Below are 17,795 nucleotides of genomic sequence, written 5' to 3'. Positions count from 1 at the left end.
CACCCCAAGCGATGACATGGGTATCAAAAGAACCAAGACGTTGTCCTCTACGACCTCACATCTCTGCCAACCGCCATCTTGATTGTAGGAAAAAGCAAGAAATTGGCTGGTTTTTACCCAAAATCTTCATAGCTCGTTCAGGCGATTCCGAGCACCATTTGCTTTGATCCGGTATAATTTTCAACCTCTCGAGCTGTTCTTGCTGCTAGTTGTGTTGGTTAGGAGAAATTTCGAGTTTTGAAGGGTAAATAAGCGATGAACAAGTAACAAAGGGAGGGGCTTTCGGAATTTTAGGGGATGAACATGCGTTAAATAGCAGCGGGTAAGCGTGAGACGGTTTTTAAGCGTTGGGTGGTACTTTGAGGACGTTTGCAAACACGGTGTGTCGAGATAAGTTTGAAAATAGGCGTATGTACATAATTAAGCCTTTGCATAAATACCACATAAACTTTTACGCATGTACATGCTTACCACATGAACTTTATAGAGTGTTGCAATGTACAACCTACGTCTAACTTTGTTAAAACTTTCCGTTAAGTTTAAGGGCATTTATGTCAATTCCCTATAACTAAAACACCTAGGGATATTTTAATAAGAATGCTGTTTTATTTTTCAGTTTATTTATAAATTTGTATTTTAATATTTCACTTAGGGCCTATTTCTCAACTCACCTTATCTTCCTAACTATCATGTAAATTTGAAAAAACATAATTGTATCTTTCTACCCATTATTATTCATAAAATACCCTTTAATTATTAATTCAAGCAAATTATCTTGGCAATTGTGCAAATTTCCCTAAAAATAGAAACAAAAACAAAGAAACTACAACATAAAATTCCAGAAAATCGCGAACACCATTGATTGAATTGATGGGTTTCACAAGATTTGGGCGGCCAAAAGGAGCGCAAGGGCAGTCGAGCCCCAACCTGTACGTGGCCAACTGTGGGCCAGCGGTGGGACTCTCCTATGACACCATTGTTTCGGTGTTTGGGGCCTTCGGTGAAATCAAAGGAGTCTTTGCGGCTGATGAGAGCGGTGCTCGTGTTGTTGTGTGTTTTGCTGAAGAGGGCTGTGCCCAGAATGCCTTCAATGCACTGAATGGACGACCTTGTGCTGAGCTTGGAGGGCGTTCCTTGCACATTCGCTATTCTGTGCTTCAACCCACTTCACAATCACAGGTACTTTCTCTTTGTGTTGGACTGTTGGACTTGAACTTCATTGTTCTAGCGAAAGTTCGTTTCTTGAGGGCAGTAGGAATGAATAGTTGGAACTTTTTGACTCTGTTGAAGAAATTAGATACTGAGTATTGATTATTGGTTTGACTGGTGAAAATGATTCAGGTTGAGGACTTTTTAAGTTGTTTGAGAGGAAAAAAGAAAACCTCATCTGGCCGAATTTTTTATTCGTTTATTCTTTTGTAGCATAATTGAGAAGAGCTGTGCTTGTAAAGGCAAATGCCATGACTTGATTTCATCTTCTAATTCTCACTTTAGGAAATATTGTGGTTAAATATGGTTGATTAATGGTTTGATATCACTACATTGTTTCCTATGTCTTTGTGCAGATTAACTTGATTCCTGGGTGATACCTATTTTCCTTGAAATGAGGTTTTGATGTTATTTGCAAATGTGGGATGTCAGAATTCCCACTTTTAAAAAAATGAAAAATTATTTATTCGAATCCCTTGTTTGTTCTATTATAACAATGCAAATTATTGTTCAGTTGCATTGCATGGCTGCACGTCTTGCTTATTTTTTTTTGCGTTTTCTTCTTGAGTTCAAGAGTATGTATATCATTCTTCAATTTCTTCTCACATTAACAAGATTGGTGTCTTTTTAGGGCCGAGTCAATGATTCACTTCCTGTATCTTTGCTGGCCTCAGAGCTAAACATTCCTGGCCTTTACCTAATGCACGACTTTGTTACTGCTAAAGAAGAGGAGGTGTTCAGTCTTTGTCTTTTGAAACAGTACTTAATTCTTGCTTTATTCAGTCACATGCATTTTCTTTTAAACTTTTGGTGTATCATTTAAAATTTTCTGCACTCACCTTACAAATGTCTCTTATTTTGTTTATTTAGGAGTTTCTTGCAGCAGTTGATGAAAGGCCTTGGAAAAATCTTTCGAAAAGAAGGGTTCAGCATTATGGCTATGAATTTTGTTATGAAGTAAGCTTCAAATACTTCAGAGCTAGCCACCTCCTTTACTTTGATTATTTAGTAATCTACACCGTGTTTAATATATCCATTGTGTTGAATTTATTTTGATTAAAGACAAAGTGGAAAGGCTTTTATCCCATCAACTCTTTATATCTTAATGGAATGCTCTCTAATTACTCTTTTTAGAAACCTTAAATAGTGACAAAGTGTAAAGGGATGGAGCTATAGTGGATGCCATAGTGATTCTGATATATAATCCAGTTTAAGATGTTATTTGTGCTTTTTCCTGTTTCCCCTTCAAATAAAAAGTGTTGTTGTGGTTATTTTTGTAATCTTTCCTTAAACGTCTGTCGTTTATCAATTCTATTTTAGCAAGGTTACCAAATTCTGGATTACTCTTGTTAATTTAGGAATGTGAATAAATTCCCAAGCGTTTATGTATAATCTCTGTTTACCTGTTGCTACAGACAAGGAATGTTGATTCTAGAAAGAACTTAGGTGAACTTCCAGCATTTGTTTCTCCCATACTTGAAAGGATAGCTATGCTTCCCATGCGTGAGGATGCTGAAGCTATAGTTTTGGACCAATTGACGGTATGCAACTATGTTTTTCTGCACTTAATTATTATGTCAATTGACAAAGTAAATTTTGTTTTCTTACTTTTATTTTGTGTTGAAATAGAAGAGGATAGCTGCTATATATGGATATTCACCCTATGTCTTAGGTTGAGTTATTGAAGCATGGTATGCATTTAAGACTGAAGATAGACTATTATATTACAGGTTAATGAGTACCCACCTGGGGTGGGCTTGTCCCCACATATAGACACCCATTCTGCTTTTGAAGGATTAATTTTCAGCCTTTCGTTAGCAGGGCCTTGCATTATGGAGTTCAGAAGATATCTTGATGCGGGGTTGACTCCTAGAGCTTCCTCAAGTTCTGATATTGAAATAGAAAGTTCTGAAAACAATTCAAATTTCTTAAGGAGGGCAATCTATCTTCCTCCTCGATCTTTGCTACTGTTAACTGGAGAGGCACGCTATGCTTGGAATCATTACATTCCACATCATAAGGTATATTTAATAGTTTGTAATTTAGCATATGTTTGTGTGCTGAGGGCTTGTCTGGTAATTATCTAAACCATTTTATATGCTGCAAGAAGTTGTTAGAACTATTACTCATGATTAATCTTATAAGGCACCATCATATCACAATCACCATCCACCCATCATCAATCTCTCTCTCTCTCTCTCTCTCTCTCTCTCTCTCCACGGTGTTGAAACTTTGCTATTATAATTGATTGTGAAGGTTCAATAATTGCTTTGGTTCTTTGACAGATTGACATGGTGAAAGACAGTGTGATCAGAAGAGCCTCGAGAAGAGTGTCTTTCACATTTCGTAAGGTGCATAGTTTTCAATTTTTTTTCTTTTTTTGGTTTATTTTTGGGTGGTACTGTGGAGAATCTAATTTATGTCATATGATATAATCATTTGTCGACGGAATCCTTGAATTTGATTTACAGAAAAACAAAAACTTATGCTTAGAAGATGTAGATGGAAAATTTTCTTAAGTGAAGCAGAACCTGTTCTGAAAACCATTGTAATTGTTCCTAATATGATTTAGTATTTGGAAACTTATGATTCAAAACCCGCGTTATAGAGGAGGTAACGTACACTATTTGAATCAATCATGGTCTGAAAGGGTAAAAGTTGCACTGAAAGTTGCTGAAATGTAGATTTACCTTTGCTGAAATTTCTAGACAGCACTTGTGACATTTCGTCTGTTTTGGATGGTAGCTTAGGAAGTGAATTTAGGGTTTTGTAATGGAAAGAGTGACTACTGTGTGGTGTGATAAATGATGCATGAAAGCAGAAACTTAAAAAGACTTGTGCTCAAAGGAAAAATGAATATATGTTCGTATATATACAAGCCACTTAGAGAGTATCCCACTCTACAAGATCACACATGGTTTGAATGGTAGGAAGTTGTTTTGAATACCGTCCGTGCTTTGGTTTCGGGGTTTAGGCTGTATGATTTAGGGCTTAAACGGGATTCAATGCAACGGCCTGTATTCTTAATAATCTATCAAATTACAGGCATTGTATTGAATCCAACAACTGTCTCACAGGTGCTGACAAAATTTTCTCAATAGAAGAATAGGATAATACCTGTAATACATAATTATACAATTGCTCTGGTGATGCCTTTTTCGTACTCATTATAACTACAGAGCCATAATATCTGCGAGGCTGTATACAAAGACAATAGTTTTTACTTTTCCTACCCATACAAGATTTGGTTATTGTTACATCATCATTATGACCATGGTATGTAATCTGCAGTGATAAAGCATATCGCTGGATGCATAGCATTACATAATAGCATAAAAGTTTGCCATTCTTCTACTGATTAGAAATTAAGAACTAAGTTAATAACTTTGAAGCCGTACAAATACCAATTCATTTTTATCTTATCCTAATCTTTTCCAAGCGCTTTCTGCCTTCCCCACAAGAAGTCAAGTGTGTAGTGAGTCAAACTAACAAGCAGTAGCTTTATGTATAGAAACTAGTTTCTGAGCAAAGTGATTTATTAAAACTAAGATGACTGGAAATGCTGCAAGAATGGAGCAATTTGTGTTTTGATGAAATATTCATTAAGTCATTCTTTACTGCTTTTGTTTTCTTTTCTGTTCACCATACATATGGTTGTGTGCATGCGCATTATAGTGCTTCAGCTCACTTTCCATTTCTCCTCCCATGTTCAAAGTAGTTGCACCTATAAACTGAACTAATTTTCTTCAGCTTCCATTGGATGTGCATATGATTCCACACCTCAACCTTAATCCATACTACCCTATTCTTTTCCATGGTCTATCGTCATTAAATTTATGAAGGTATACTAAGTATGTTCATGTTTTTCAGGTCAGAGCAAGCCCTTGCCAATGTGAATTTTCCCAATATTGTGACTCTCGGAGATAAAATAGGTATGCTCCTTAAAGGTTGAAGATGTTTAGTTTGAGCTCTGCTGCTTTCAGGCACTGTAATATTTTATTGGAGATGGTAGCCGTGGAGTAAATTGAGCATTAGGTAGACTTGGTTCTTTTGCTCTTGGAACAGAGCAGCCTGCTCTTAAGAGTTGGTTTCATACGCATTCATGGAATCTTTTTTGTGGATGAAAAGTCATCTATAGTGATCAAAGATTGCCTGTTTGAATTTATAGGATTCAACCCAGGGTCTGTAAAATGGCAATCCATGTAGCAAAGTTCGTTGCTGGTCTTACAATGAGTGAAAAGCATGAAAAATGGAAGTGAAACATAGATTTCATATTTTAATTAGAGAAAGAGGATCATCTACTATACTTTGTCTTGATACTGTGCTTATGGCCTCACTTTAGAGTTTAGGTAATATAAAATATAAACAGCATATAGTTTAGTTATGATTCTAATGATAATATCAACATATAAAATATAAACAGAATATTTGAATTTATAGAGGTTGGTAACATAATTTCTTTTATAGTAGATTTCAGAATGGTGAAGAATTGCTGTTGGATTGGTATTATTTTCTCAACAGTGTTTTTGTTTTTGTTTTTGTTTTTTTTTGGTAATGACTGTTGCTCGTAGTAATTTTTAAATTTGTTGAAAATGTTGATTGTAAGTTTCTACTCATGGAAAACTTTAAGAGACAAAAATCAGCTTTGAACCCTAGTAATACAATAATGTCGATTAATCACTGTGGTGTTACTTGAGGAAGCCTTCAATGTGGCAGAGAGTATTCACATTCACTACATCACGTGAGTAGCATGTGATGGGTGCATGTGAGGAGAGGAAGAGACCTATACGGTTGTCCCACCCTAGAATTTTGGCTCTCAGATTTTGGATTTTGGATCTACATGATTCCCTGCAACGTTTTTCTACAATAGAAGAATATGAATCTTGATATCTTTTTTATTTTTGGCTCTCAGTTATAATCGTTGTGTTATTTTTTGAGCGTTCTTCTCCTCCTTAAATGGTTCCAAAGACTCCTAAAATCACAATCGTAAGGTAAAAAAATGGGTTAAAGTTATTATGGTTGGAAGGAAAAGTAATAGGGAAGAAACTTCTGTTTCTACTACACATGCTTTTCATTTTACCCCTTTCAAAAAACTTTGTAATTACAAATTTGTTATTTTTCTATGCTATTATATAAGATAAGATCTTTAAGGGTCGTTTGTTACATAGGCTTGGCTTGGACTAACATATATACATGTATATTATTATTATAACATACCCATATATACACCTACATGCACATATATTATATGTATAATATATGTATACATATATATTATATTATATTATAATATACATATATACACACATATATACATGTATATACACATAGGTCATATAAATATTATATATGTATGTATATATATATTATATATATATACACATACATAATATATGTATTTATACATATATACATATATATAGATAGTTTTGAAAAAATAAAAAAATCTAATCCTAGTCCAAGCATACACCAAACGTAGGATAAGTATCATCCAACTTAGACCAAGCCAAGACAGTCCCTAAGCATAATTCATGTCAAGATAGTCCTGTGTAACAAACAAGCCCTTAGGGTTTGGTGAGAGTTTTGAAAATTTGAAAAGGTTTTTTCATACAAGGGATATTGCGGGATGGGGGGAGTCGAAGCTAGGACCTCAGTTGGAGGGCTAAATTAGGAAAAGGTTTTCATTTAAAGAAATTGTCACAAGAAGGATTTCATTTAATGAATATATTGAGGAAAATTGCTCTTGTTCCCTTAAAAAGAAGAAAGGCCGAAACCTAAAGGGCAATCAGGTGAATTACTTCTTGAAGCTAGAGATTTATGTTTTCTTTATTCTCCAGGACAAGATAAATGTCTGATGGATAACAAAAAAGTATAGACGGGTTCTGTATATGCATCTAATTCTTGGTGTTATTAGATGGTACATCTTAGTTTTATGTTTAGCACAGCTCCACACAGGGGAAAGGGAAAGAATGGTACGTAGCAATGCAAGTTTGGTATATTGCTTTATCAGAATAAAGTAGTGAGCAAGATACCTAAATGGAACAGCAGCACAGTACAAGATATATGATATATTTATACAACAAACAACAAATGCTTTCAAATTAGGAAAGGAAGATACCAAAACCTTCCCTACCAATAAGAACTAGGAACAACCTCAAACTTAATTCCATGTCTTGCCGAGCCCCCCCACAACCCTAAATCACCACCACATCTTCCTCCAACATAAAAACTCGCCAAAAAACCCCGAAATACTCTTGCCCTATGTTGTCACTATCTGGGCACCAACCATCAGTAGCCCTCAATGACAGGAAAGTTTTTCCATGGTGCCACCCAAAGAGCCACACACCCTCTGGTTTGGTTTGCTGCTGTTATCTGCACTGTTATTGCCATAGCCGTAATCATCACGGGGATCGTTGTGTTCGTGGGCTACATGATCATCCATCCGAGGGTGCCTTTCATCACCGTCACCTCAGCTCACCTGGACAACTTTCAAAACTCTGTGGCTGGTCTTCTTGACACAGAAATCACCCTTATTGTGAGGGCTGAGAATGACAACCCGAAAGCACATGCCAGCTTTTCGGATACAAGCTTCACACTGAGCTTCCAAGGCCTGAACATTGCCAGGTTGGTGGCATTGCCATTTGATGTGAAGAAAAATAGTTCGGTGGATTTTCATTATTTGGTGCAATCTTCATCGATTCCATTGAGCCCTGAGCAGATGGATCAAATAGATATTTCATTGAAGCGAGATAAAATTAGTTTCAATTTGAAGGGGAATTCGAGAGCAAGGTGGAGAGTAGGGCCGTTTGGCTCTGTAAAATTCTGGGATCATTTGAATTGTCACCTCAGGTTTCATCCTTCAAATGGAAGCTACATACACTCACCTTGTAGCTCCAGGGCAAAATAGTAAAATTGTTAAGTACTTTCCCTTCTTCCCTTCTTATCCTTTTAGCTTTTATGTAGACAACTTGAGTTCCTCTTTCAAAATAAATAGGCTTCATTTCAATTTTCATGTTTGAGATTATTCGAAGACAAATAATTATAATCTCATCTTTATACTCTCTCTCTCTCTCTCTCATCTTTATACAAGTCTATTTTACAATCAGTCTCTTTCTTTTGTGTGTTTTTTAATTTCAATTTTCACATCCATTAATTTAATTTCAAGCACCAATATTTGCAGGCTTTCTTTCGGCACAAAAATAAATAAATAATAATATTGTAAAATTCAACTATATGACAAATGGGTATGTCAGAGTACAAACAACTTTCACATGAAGCTCGCCTGAAAATTTTTTTTAAAAAAAAAAGAAAAAAAAAACTTTTACATGAAGCTTTCCCATGAGAAGAGAGAACCGTGCAAATTAAGCAAAAAAAGAAGGCACCTTTTTCTTTATTGTGCTTTTATTATTGCCTTTTCGTTTACATATCTTTTGGAGTTGCTTCGAGCTGGTCCTCACTCCTTTTAAATAGGAGGGGACGAGGGAGCGAGGGAGGCCAATGCGTGCCTAAACATTTTGACTACGACCCAAAACAAATTCATGTACATTGATTCTTTTTGCTTTTTTGGGTCGAAGTTTTACGTTGGTTGGATGTCAATTGAACCAAGACGTGTGCTTTAGTTTAGACCCACCCTTTTAACACATGGGTCACTGAAACATAGTCCAAATGATAGAGGCCTAAAGAACCAAAAAGCTCTTGACGCAAACATGAAGACAAACCGGTTCACTTTTTTAAATGAACTTAAAAATTATAGTTCTTTAACATTAAGGTCTCGTTTGTTAGGGAATACTATACTAGACTAGCAAATTGGCTACATTTCACATGCAATCAAGGGAGATATTGTTATCGAACCATCTTAATTCCTTTAAATTTCTTTTAGGGTCAAAACTAATAATCAATGACATAAAAAAAGTGGCCTTATTGGGGGTCCCAAATCCTAGTTCCCTTCCCCAGCCTTCACGGTTTTGCCCGGTGTTTGGTCATCTTGCAGTGGAGGCAGATCTATTGGAGCTTATATGATTGGTGCAACGTCATGATTTTTGGGTTTTTTTTTTTTTTTTTTTTTGGTTGGTTGGGCCTAAGTTTTGTTTTGGCTTCTCTTTTGAGCAAATACTGCCAAGGAAAAAAAAAATAGCAAATACTCTCAATACAGACAACACATTAGACAATATGTCTTTATTTCTATTTGATTGTGTTCCATTGTTGTAACTTGTAATTTTGTTTAGTAACATAAGTTGTTGCACAGTCGTCTAGGTTATAAGTCACTATCAAAATGGACTTGTTCTTGTCTTCTTTGACATTTTCTACTCATGCTATTTCATGCCAAATAGTAACAGGTCCTACCTAAAGCACACATAAGGATACACAAAGCTTTACGTAGCTCTCACTCAGGCTTCCTCTTTTGAGAATGTGAATTCCATGTTCGGGAATTAAAGCATGACCTAATATTTTAAAAGACCTAAGACATCTCTGGTTATTGTCAATTGATTTTGAGTTAGATGCTCATATTCTAATATGGTATGAGAGAAGGCTATACACGTGTTGAGCCCAACGACCAATGCATAAAATACCACATCGAGGAATTAAAGCCAATTAGTTTTGGTTGAGATACTCACACTATAGTATACCAAAGTGTGTTAAGAGTAAATTAATAGACCATAACTGGTGGAAACATGGCAAGATCTAAGTTGACATGAATTTTTTCACTTTCTGCCTTTGATGTCATTCTACTTATTATTTAATACAAGAAACAGTTCATGTTATTAGAAGGAAGGGAACTTGATTTTTTCAGAGCACTTCCCGTGTGATGAGAGGCCAAGGCAGTCAACGATTTTAGTTCCAGCAGTTTCTCCACACATACTGAACTGGTAAAGTTGTTTGTTACCTGTTTTGTCTTCGTTGCACGCTATTCCTGGCATGTGTGTAACTTTTGATTGTATGGCACTATAAACTGCACTTGCACTGTAAAATGATCCATTTGGATGAATTCCTGCATTCATTTTCCCACAAATTTACTTTTGTCAATTAACAAATTGGAGCATGGTACGTAGCAGCACCTAGCCGTTGGTTAAGTGATATTTTTCATTTTTCATGTTAAAATGTTGGGAGAGTCGTCAAGTTCGTATATGTTCCAACATTTAACTTTGAAATGTAAAAACTATGCTAACAATTTAATTGAAGTATATTAATTTAGAATGACCTGCATCGCTGAGTAGCTTCAGGATGTCTACTGTTTTCAAAAGGTTGAGGGCTGCATGAAAGTATTGATATTGGCCTCCGAAGAGTTCTTCTGAACAAGTCCCATATTTCTGCCATTCATGCTTCCATAATTTCTCACTCCTCCTACTTGGGCAGGAAAGTGATGGCCAATTTTTTCCCAAGCTCTTTGTCAGGTTTGACATCTATTCAATTACAAATTAAAACTCAAAAAATATATTAATAGAAAGAAGCAACAATTAAACCGGGATTATGCCTGCCGAAACTACATATTCCTTCAAATCATGATTTGACATGTAGACAAATAATTTATAAAAAGGAAAAAAACGAGAAATTTCTACTGTTTTACACATGTCAAACCGTTATTGACAGGAATTTATAACAGGAATGTAGAAGTTCGTACTTGCACACAATAATCAAATATTTTCCTTAAAACAGAATCCAACAAGTATGGCCTGTGGTTTGTTCTCTCAGAAATTGAAGTCCATGAAGATTAGCAAGAACTTATCATCACTTTGTGTCTTAATTAAATGCTAAATGAATCAAAATGACTTGAATGAGGAAGAGAGTACCTTAGACAAACTGAAATGGCTCTTAGATTTGCAGTTGGTTGGCCTATTTCCGCTAAGGTATAGGGCCATATGCCACCAATTTTGAAACCTTTGGTTGGTTTTCCAGTCTTTGGGTAGCAACAACCATGCTTTGCTCCACAATAAGACCCTGGCCACTAATTGCAATACCAAAACAAAAAAACAAAAAAACCAGATTTGATTTATAGTAATTTTGTTGCAAGCAATTAGTGCAGTATTGATGCTTACAGTTGCAGAGATACCTGATAAGCAATGTAGAAGGAAACTGGATTTTCTTAAGGTATGGATAAAGTAGTCGTTGATAGGCCCCCTCTTCTACAACTCACCCGAGCATCCCCACCGTCTATATCCTGCCTACCCCAGCTATGATGGTCAAACGTGGAGCCACGCCAGCACCCATCAGTCGAAGCGATGGGACAAGAATCGATGCGACTCCTCGCAGGCCCCAACGTCAGCATCAGTTAATACGCCGCCTGCTCAACCAACTGCTCACTGACACATCACCACCACTCGAGTACCCCAAATTCAAAACTTGGCGCCACAAATCAAAGGAACCCTCCTCAGCTGTGGACTTCGGGGCTACCCACCCAATCCGGTAAAGGCTCGGCTCACTAAGATCTGAACAAACTCCCCACCCAAGATTGGCTCCTTAAGTTGAGAGTTAAGGGGTTATTGTTGATGGATCATACCACCACCAAAAGCCGAGCCAATTACAGACCGTCACGTGGTCATTTCCTGGCTGGGTTACCCCTATACCGACCCGAGCATATATGGTGCTCCAGGGGTCGATAAAAGGCCTCCCAGCCAAAAGTTGACGGCACCAAGTAAGAATCTGTGTTAGGGGACTCGAACACCGACCCAACCACGATGGTGCCGTGTATGGCCAAAGGTGCATTGATGACGTGCAGGCTTGATCGGACCCTTGTCAGGTCAGTCATTCCATCCGCCTGATAGGACGGTCTGGCGAATGAAGGGGATCAGTTAATGCACTTCCCATCCATAGCCAGGTGTCGCCTCACCCTTCGATCCTCAGTAAACGACTTGATGATGGAAAGGGATCATTAAGTACGCCTCTCATCCAAAGCCATTGCTTCACCACCTGATCCCTCTCGGATAGCATGGTGATCAAGACAGGCCATTGAATGTGAATTTAGTCCCACTAGGGGGTTGGGGGGAGTAAATATCTTCTCCTTAAAAAGTATCCTAGTCTCCCATTCTTCCCCTATAAATACCCTTCACCTATCTCTGGACATAGGTAATAAATATTTCAACCTGATAAACCCTACATCCATTACTCCACCACCAAATAGCTTCTAACTTAGCCATCAGAGGGGGCTCAACTGGGATCAACCACAGTTTGCTCTTGTTCTGATAAACTATTCCAAGTGTTCAGGTCTCTTCCAGAAGCCAACTCCCTCCACGAGGTCAGGTACAATACCAGGCCCTTATCTTGGTTCAAGTCACAATACATACGATATGAGGAGGATACATGGTTTACAAACATCAACCAAAGAGGGTGGAATAAGAAATGAGGGAGATGGAGCATCTTCTCCTCCAACTACAATAAAGACAATCGATCCCAATGCCAAAACTAAAAGGACTATCAACCGAGTTTACTCAATCCCTTTTACATTTTTTGAATTTTTTAAATTTTTTGTTCATTTAGAACATCTCCAAGGGAAATGTCAAATACCAAACATCAAATTTAACTTTGATGGCGGCTGTGGCAATTTGATAACTTACACAGCTTTACACTCCACCCAATATGTCAAATTAAATTATTATTTTATTACATTTTAGTGTTGATTTATTTTTAATTAAAAAGAAAAGAAAAGAAAAGAAAAATAAAATATTCATTTGACATTTTGCTTTTGGGATGTCAAAAATAATATCTCAACCTTCAGCCTTCATTCCACATCAGTTTTGACAGATCGGTTGGAGTGATGTGAGATGTTATCTCTAGACGTTAAATGTCTATGTGGCACTTTTGACACATCGGTTGGAGATGCTCAAAGGTGTATATATATATATATATATATATGTACTCGATCCCGTTCGTAAAAAATTTCTATTTTTAGTTTAAATTTTTTTTACAAGTTTATCATAATTTTTTTTAGATTTATTACGTAAATAGTGGTAGTGGACAAACAAAAATAAATATAGGTAAGTTTATTGAGCAAATAGAACTTCAATTTCAAAAAAATAAACTATTATTAGATTAAATAGAGTAAGGTTCCACGCTATTAGTATAGACAGATACTATTGAGTAATAGATGTTCTAAATCCCTTAACGAAGTTAATTTTTCAAAAACATTATCAGAAAAAGTGGAGGTTTTTGAAACATCTATAAAAAAAAATTATGATTATTAAGAACTCAAGGGGACCTACCCCCTCTTTTCTTGTCTGATTCAAGGGGGATCTCGTTAAGTTCTTATGCTTTCATGTCTACAACTCAGTTCATCCGATTATTATAGAGAGAGAGAGAGAGAGATATATATATATATATATATATATGAAGATTCTAAGGTATGTGCCCTTTCATGTACATTAATCGTCAAAAAAATTTATATTTATGTATTTTATTTTGCTTTCAACTAATATAAGCTTATAAAATTTAATCTAAAAAAATATGTGTTGGCAAGTTGTAATGCCATTGCAGAGTACCCAAACAGAGTAAAGTCGATGGTTGAGATACTAATTTTTCTACTTAGGATATCAATTATTGATAAAGGGTGAGAGTTTGGTATTTGCTTTTTATTTAGCTTGATATATCAAATTGTTTGCCACAACTCCATAACATTTCAGGTTTTGTCTTATAATTTCTACTAGCCTCCTTGCATGAGCTTCCGCATGTTTGAGAGGCTTTTTTTTTAATCATGAGTGCTGCACATTACTTACAAAGTTTCGTAATTATCCATTATCTTTTTTAATTCTAAAATAAATTTAAATAAATAACAAAAATATAAAAAAAAACGAATGCAGAGAGATTGGTCATAACTTAAACAAAATCTATTATGTATATATCGTGTCTCTTGACATCACAAGAGTTCATTTTGCTTTACATAATGTATGTTCTTAAAGGAAAAAAAATAAAAAATGAAAAGAGAGAATCGGGTCCCATTGTGTTATTGATATTTTTTGTGTGAATGTACATAAATTGAAAAGCATTCAAATGGAGTGGAAAGCTACAAGCCGAAGAAAACCTAACAACAACAAACAAAAAGACAACGGCCCAAACATGAAAACACACAACAGGCAAACTGGAGGCCCAATGGGAATGAATCAGCTACGCCACCCAGAGAACACCTGCCACAACACCGTTGTATGGGAGTTTTGGTAAGTGCGGCTGTTTTAACCAGCATTGGGATGTTGGTCTACTTAAAGCGCACTATAATGTTATCCTGATTGTTCAAAGGAAGCACATTCTAGGATCAATCAGAAAAAGATTACTCAAGAGCCATGCCCTGCCCTTCCATGCCAACCCTAGTAGATTATCTCATTGGCGTAGGTTTAATCAAACTGAACATATTGGATTCAGATCACCACCACCAGCAACTAGTGTTCTGTAACAGAAACGGAAAGTAATATATTGTAGGTTACACAGAGCTGCAAGAAGGTGATGACTGGTCCACTGTTACGTTCTTTTTGTTTCTGATATTACTGTGGTCCACAACACTCGATTGATTAGTGCGAATAAATGCATCCCGGCTCCGTCCTGCTCCATCATCCGCCAGGGCCAAAAGGATCGTCTTCCACTGCTGATTCTTCAACTAAAGCACTCATTTGATCTCGGGGAACAGATGCGGCATGGCTACGTCCTGTATCAGTTCCCCCAAAAAAATCCAGATATGGTTCCACTGCTAATCATTCATGTATAGCACTAGTTTGATTCGGAACAAATGCGTCGTCAACTCCCCCTGAAAAATCCCGATCTGTTTCCAAATCATACAAATGATGATCTGGATTATCCATATTTTCCTTCATGACTTTGTCCCATTCTAGATGAACCCGTCTTCTTCACTCTCACAAAATCAACATCATCAGGCCTTACAAGAATGGAGACTTGGTCACCGCCTTGCAAACGTAGCACATCGTTTGACAATTATCCCTGCCAAAGAAAAACAGTCTGATTCCTCACATCTTTAGCCTCCATATCGTAGAATATCGGCACAGTCGGTTACAACCACAGCCCAGAAAACGGGATGGTCTACTTAAAGCGCACTAACTGTTAACCATTCATATGATTGTAAACAATTAGTGAGTTAGGTGTGCAAGGCACGTACGTGAGTTGTTAATAGTGTATGTGAATTAGTTAGAGAGCTGTATAAAGTGTAATAGCGCCGTAGCTTAAAAGATTAAGAAATACAGAAATCAAGATTGCAGTTTCTCTCTCTTTCCTTTTTCTTCAGGTCTCTTCCTCATACTTCTCTGAATATGTTGGTATCAGCAACCTCAGTGGTTTAAACATAATCAAACGATCATATCCTCCTCCTCCTTGATTTTCTTCCCTTGTTCTCTCTGTTTCTTGAAATGGACTCATCAACTCCCCCTGAAAAATCCTGATTTGTTTCAAAATCATACAAATGAGGATCCGCATTTTCCGTATTTTCGTTCATGAATTTGTCCCATTCTAGATGAACCCCTGTCTTCTTCACTCTCACAAAATCAACACCATCAGGCCTTACAAGAATGGAGACTTGGTTCCCGCCTTGCAAACAGAGCACATCGTTTGACAACTGTCCCTGCCAAAGATAACCGTCTTTAGATTCACTCCAAATTTTTACCGGGCCAGATGCTATCTTGATGTTCAAAGCAGTTTGTTTGGTAAGATTTCTAACGATAATGCAAATGCTATCAAGTACTGGGCTGTCTGAAGAATAAACGAAGCATATAGTCAACCCCTTTAAATCACGACCCATGATTCTTTGAGGAACTTCAAAGACGATATTGTCCACATCGTAGAACTCGAACCACTCAGGAATATCATAAATTCCATTCAAATAAATTCCACCATATCCGGAAGAAGTCCATCCCTATATCATGTAGAGCAAGATTTGTGTAAGCATTACGTTCTTATTCAAGTGCACGTGCGTATATCATGTGCGTCTGTGTGTGATAGAGAGAGAAAGAGATTGACCTGTAGGATGTTCTTCCTAAACTCAGAAGTGAGATTGGTGCAGCCTTCCATATGAATCCTTGTCATGGAGTTTAATGACTTACCCAAGCCTGGAACCTCAGTGAGTTCGACCGAATCACAGAGATACAATTCTCTCATATTTGACATCTTTGAAAAATCTGGAATTTTTTTCAATTCTGGGCAGTCAATTGCTTTCAGAACATACAAATTGGTTGGTAAATCTGGGATTGCAAGAAGTTTTTTGCATGCATTTAAACACAAGACCTCGAGCTTTGAAAGACCAGCGAGACTTGGCAGGCTACGAAATTCATTGTCTCCAAGAAGCAGATGTTCTAGGCTACATAGATCCTTAGGGATTGCATCCTTAATTAACGACCAGCAGCCTGCAAGACATAACTTTATTAAAGAGTTTAAGCCATGTAACGAAAGGAGTAAAAGATAGAATTTCAAAATTCTCACCAGATAGAGATAAAACTCTGAACTTCTTCAATTTTACTATGGAAGATGGAATTTGTCTGATGGCTGTCCTATCTGCTTTCAAATTTGTCAATGACACCATGTCCCCTAAGTTTTCACCCAACTTTTCAAAACTTGAACAACCATTAAGTAGAAGAATTTCAATAGACTTGGATCTATAGAAATTCAGTGGGAGAATCTTTAGCATGTCGCAGCCTTCAAGATTTACCAAATAAAGTCTTCTAAGATCCCCGATGGATGAGTGAACCTCAGACAAACTCCAACAGAACTGCAATATCAATTCCTCGAGATTTGGGAGTGCTAAAAAGTCTGGTGATTTTGTTAGCCTACGGGAATGGCTGAGATTAAGGATTTTCAAATTCTGATGCAACTGTTACACAAGAACAAAATTAAACCAAAATGAAGAGAAGGTGAAGTATAATATATGTATAGAACCAGAAGGAAAAAACCGACAACAACTACGTTGAGATTATTATACCTTGCGATCCTTCCAAACTATTTTGAGTTTGCTATATTGCAGGTCTAAAGCAACTAGTTTTGGTTGCATAGGAAAGTCATCTGGTATGGACTCTAAAGGAAAATAATGCCAGCACAACCACATTAACTTTCTGGGAAAATCTTTGTACTCTCCAGTGAGCTCTACTCTGCTGAGGTGGAGTAACCTCAGTTTTTCCATGTTGGTAAATGCTTGTGCACTGAATCTAGTCAAATCTAGATCTGAATCTAGATCCGAATCTTGATCCAAATCTAGAGCAACTCCTTCAATTTTTTCAGTTCCCTGTTAACAAAACATACTGAGTTAGAAAAATGATTTACAAACATGAAAATCCGTGTATGTATTAACCAAAAGGTAAAATTAATAGTATTGGACCACGCCTTATAGTTTGTGTTTGCAACCAAAACACATATTTTTTGTTGGTTATGCCTAATTGAGCTTTGATCTTAATGGATATAATATAAGAAATGATAATGGGGTCTAGCGAAGTGAAAAATAGTCTAAACCTGCAGACTAAGGTCTCAAGTTCAAATTCATATGGCACCTTGGTAGTGTGGATGTGTGTGAGAAACCCCTCTCCCACTTTGCTTTGACTTAGACTATCGCTTGTACTAAACAAAACAAAAATGAAAAATGACATTTTAATTTATTATAGACATGGGATATATAT

The 17,795-nt window shown here is 36.7% G+C and overlaps 3 protein-coding genes across 3 annotated transcripts; 2 read left to right on the top strand and 1 right to left on the bottom strand.

Annotated features, from left to right (window-relative positions):
- The first annotated feature begins 792 nt into the window (after positions 1-792).
- Positions 793-5,498, top strand: TRM9 (RNA-binding (RRM/RBD/RNP motifs) family protein). The gene is made up of 7 exons (XM_016795691.2): positions 793-1,179; positions 1,841-1,942; positions 2,080-2,166; positions 2,625-2,750; positions 2,940-3,230; positions 3,495-3,560; positions 5,080-5,498. The coding sequence occupies exons 1-7, from the start codon at positions 871-873 to the stop codon at positions 5,134-5,136; spliced, it is 1,038 nt and encodes a 345-aa protein (XP_016651177.2). The 5' UTR covers positions 793-870; the 3' UTR covers positions 5,137-5,498.
- Positions 5,499-5,645: 147 nt separating this feature from the next.
- Positions 5,646-8,270, top strand: LOC103336689 (late embryogenesis abundant protein). The gene has a single exon (XM_008239780.3). The coding sequence runs from the start codon at positions 7,511-7,513 to the stop codon at positions 8,114-8,116; it is 606 nt and encodes a 201-aa protein (XP_008238002.1). The 5' UTR covers positions 5,646-7,510; the 3' UTR covers positions 8,117-8,270.
- A 7,029-nt stretch (positions 8,271-15,299) lies between these two features.
- LOC103319144 (disease resistance-like protein DSC1) lies at positions 15,300-17,780 on the bottom strand. The gene is made up of 5 exons (XM_089041574.1): positions 17,670-17,780; positions 17,108-17,407; positions 16,612-16,999; positions 16,153-16,535; positions 15,300-16,048 (listed from the first exon to the last, which is right to left on the bottom strand). The coding sequence occupies exons 1-5, from the start codon at positions 17,763-17,765 to the stop codon at positions 15,494-15,496; spliced, it is 1,722 nt and encodes a 573-aa protein (XP_088897700.1). The 5' UTR covers positions 17,766-17,780; the 3' UTR covers positions 15,300-15,493.
- Positions 17,781-17,795: the final 15 nt, after the last annotated feature.

Source organism: Prunus mume, linkage group LG7 (assembly GCF_029339155.1).
Source record: "Prunus mume cultivar Tortuosa linkage group LG7, ASM2933915v1, whole genome shotgun sequence".
NCBI classification, from domain to species: Eukaryota; Viridiplantae; Streptophyta; class Magnoliopsida; order Rosales; family Rosaceae; genus Prunus; species Prunus mume.
This window is presented reverse-complemented; position numbering and strand designations above follow the sequence as displayed.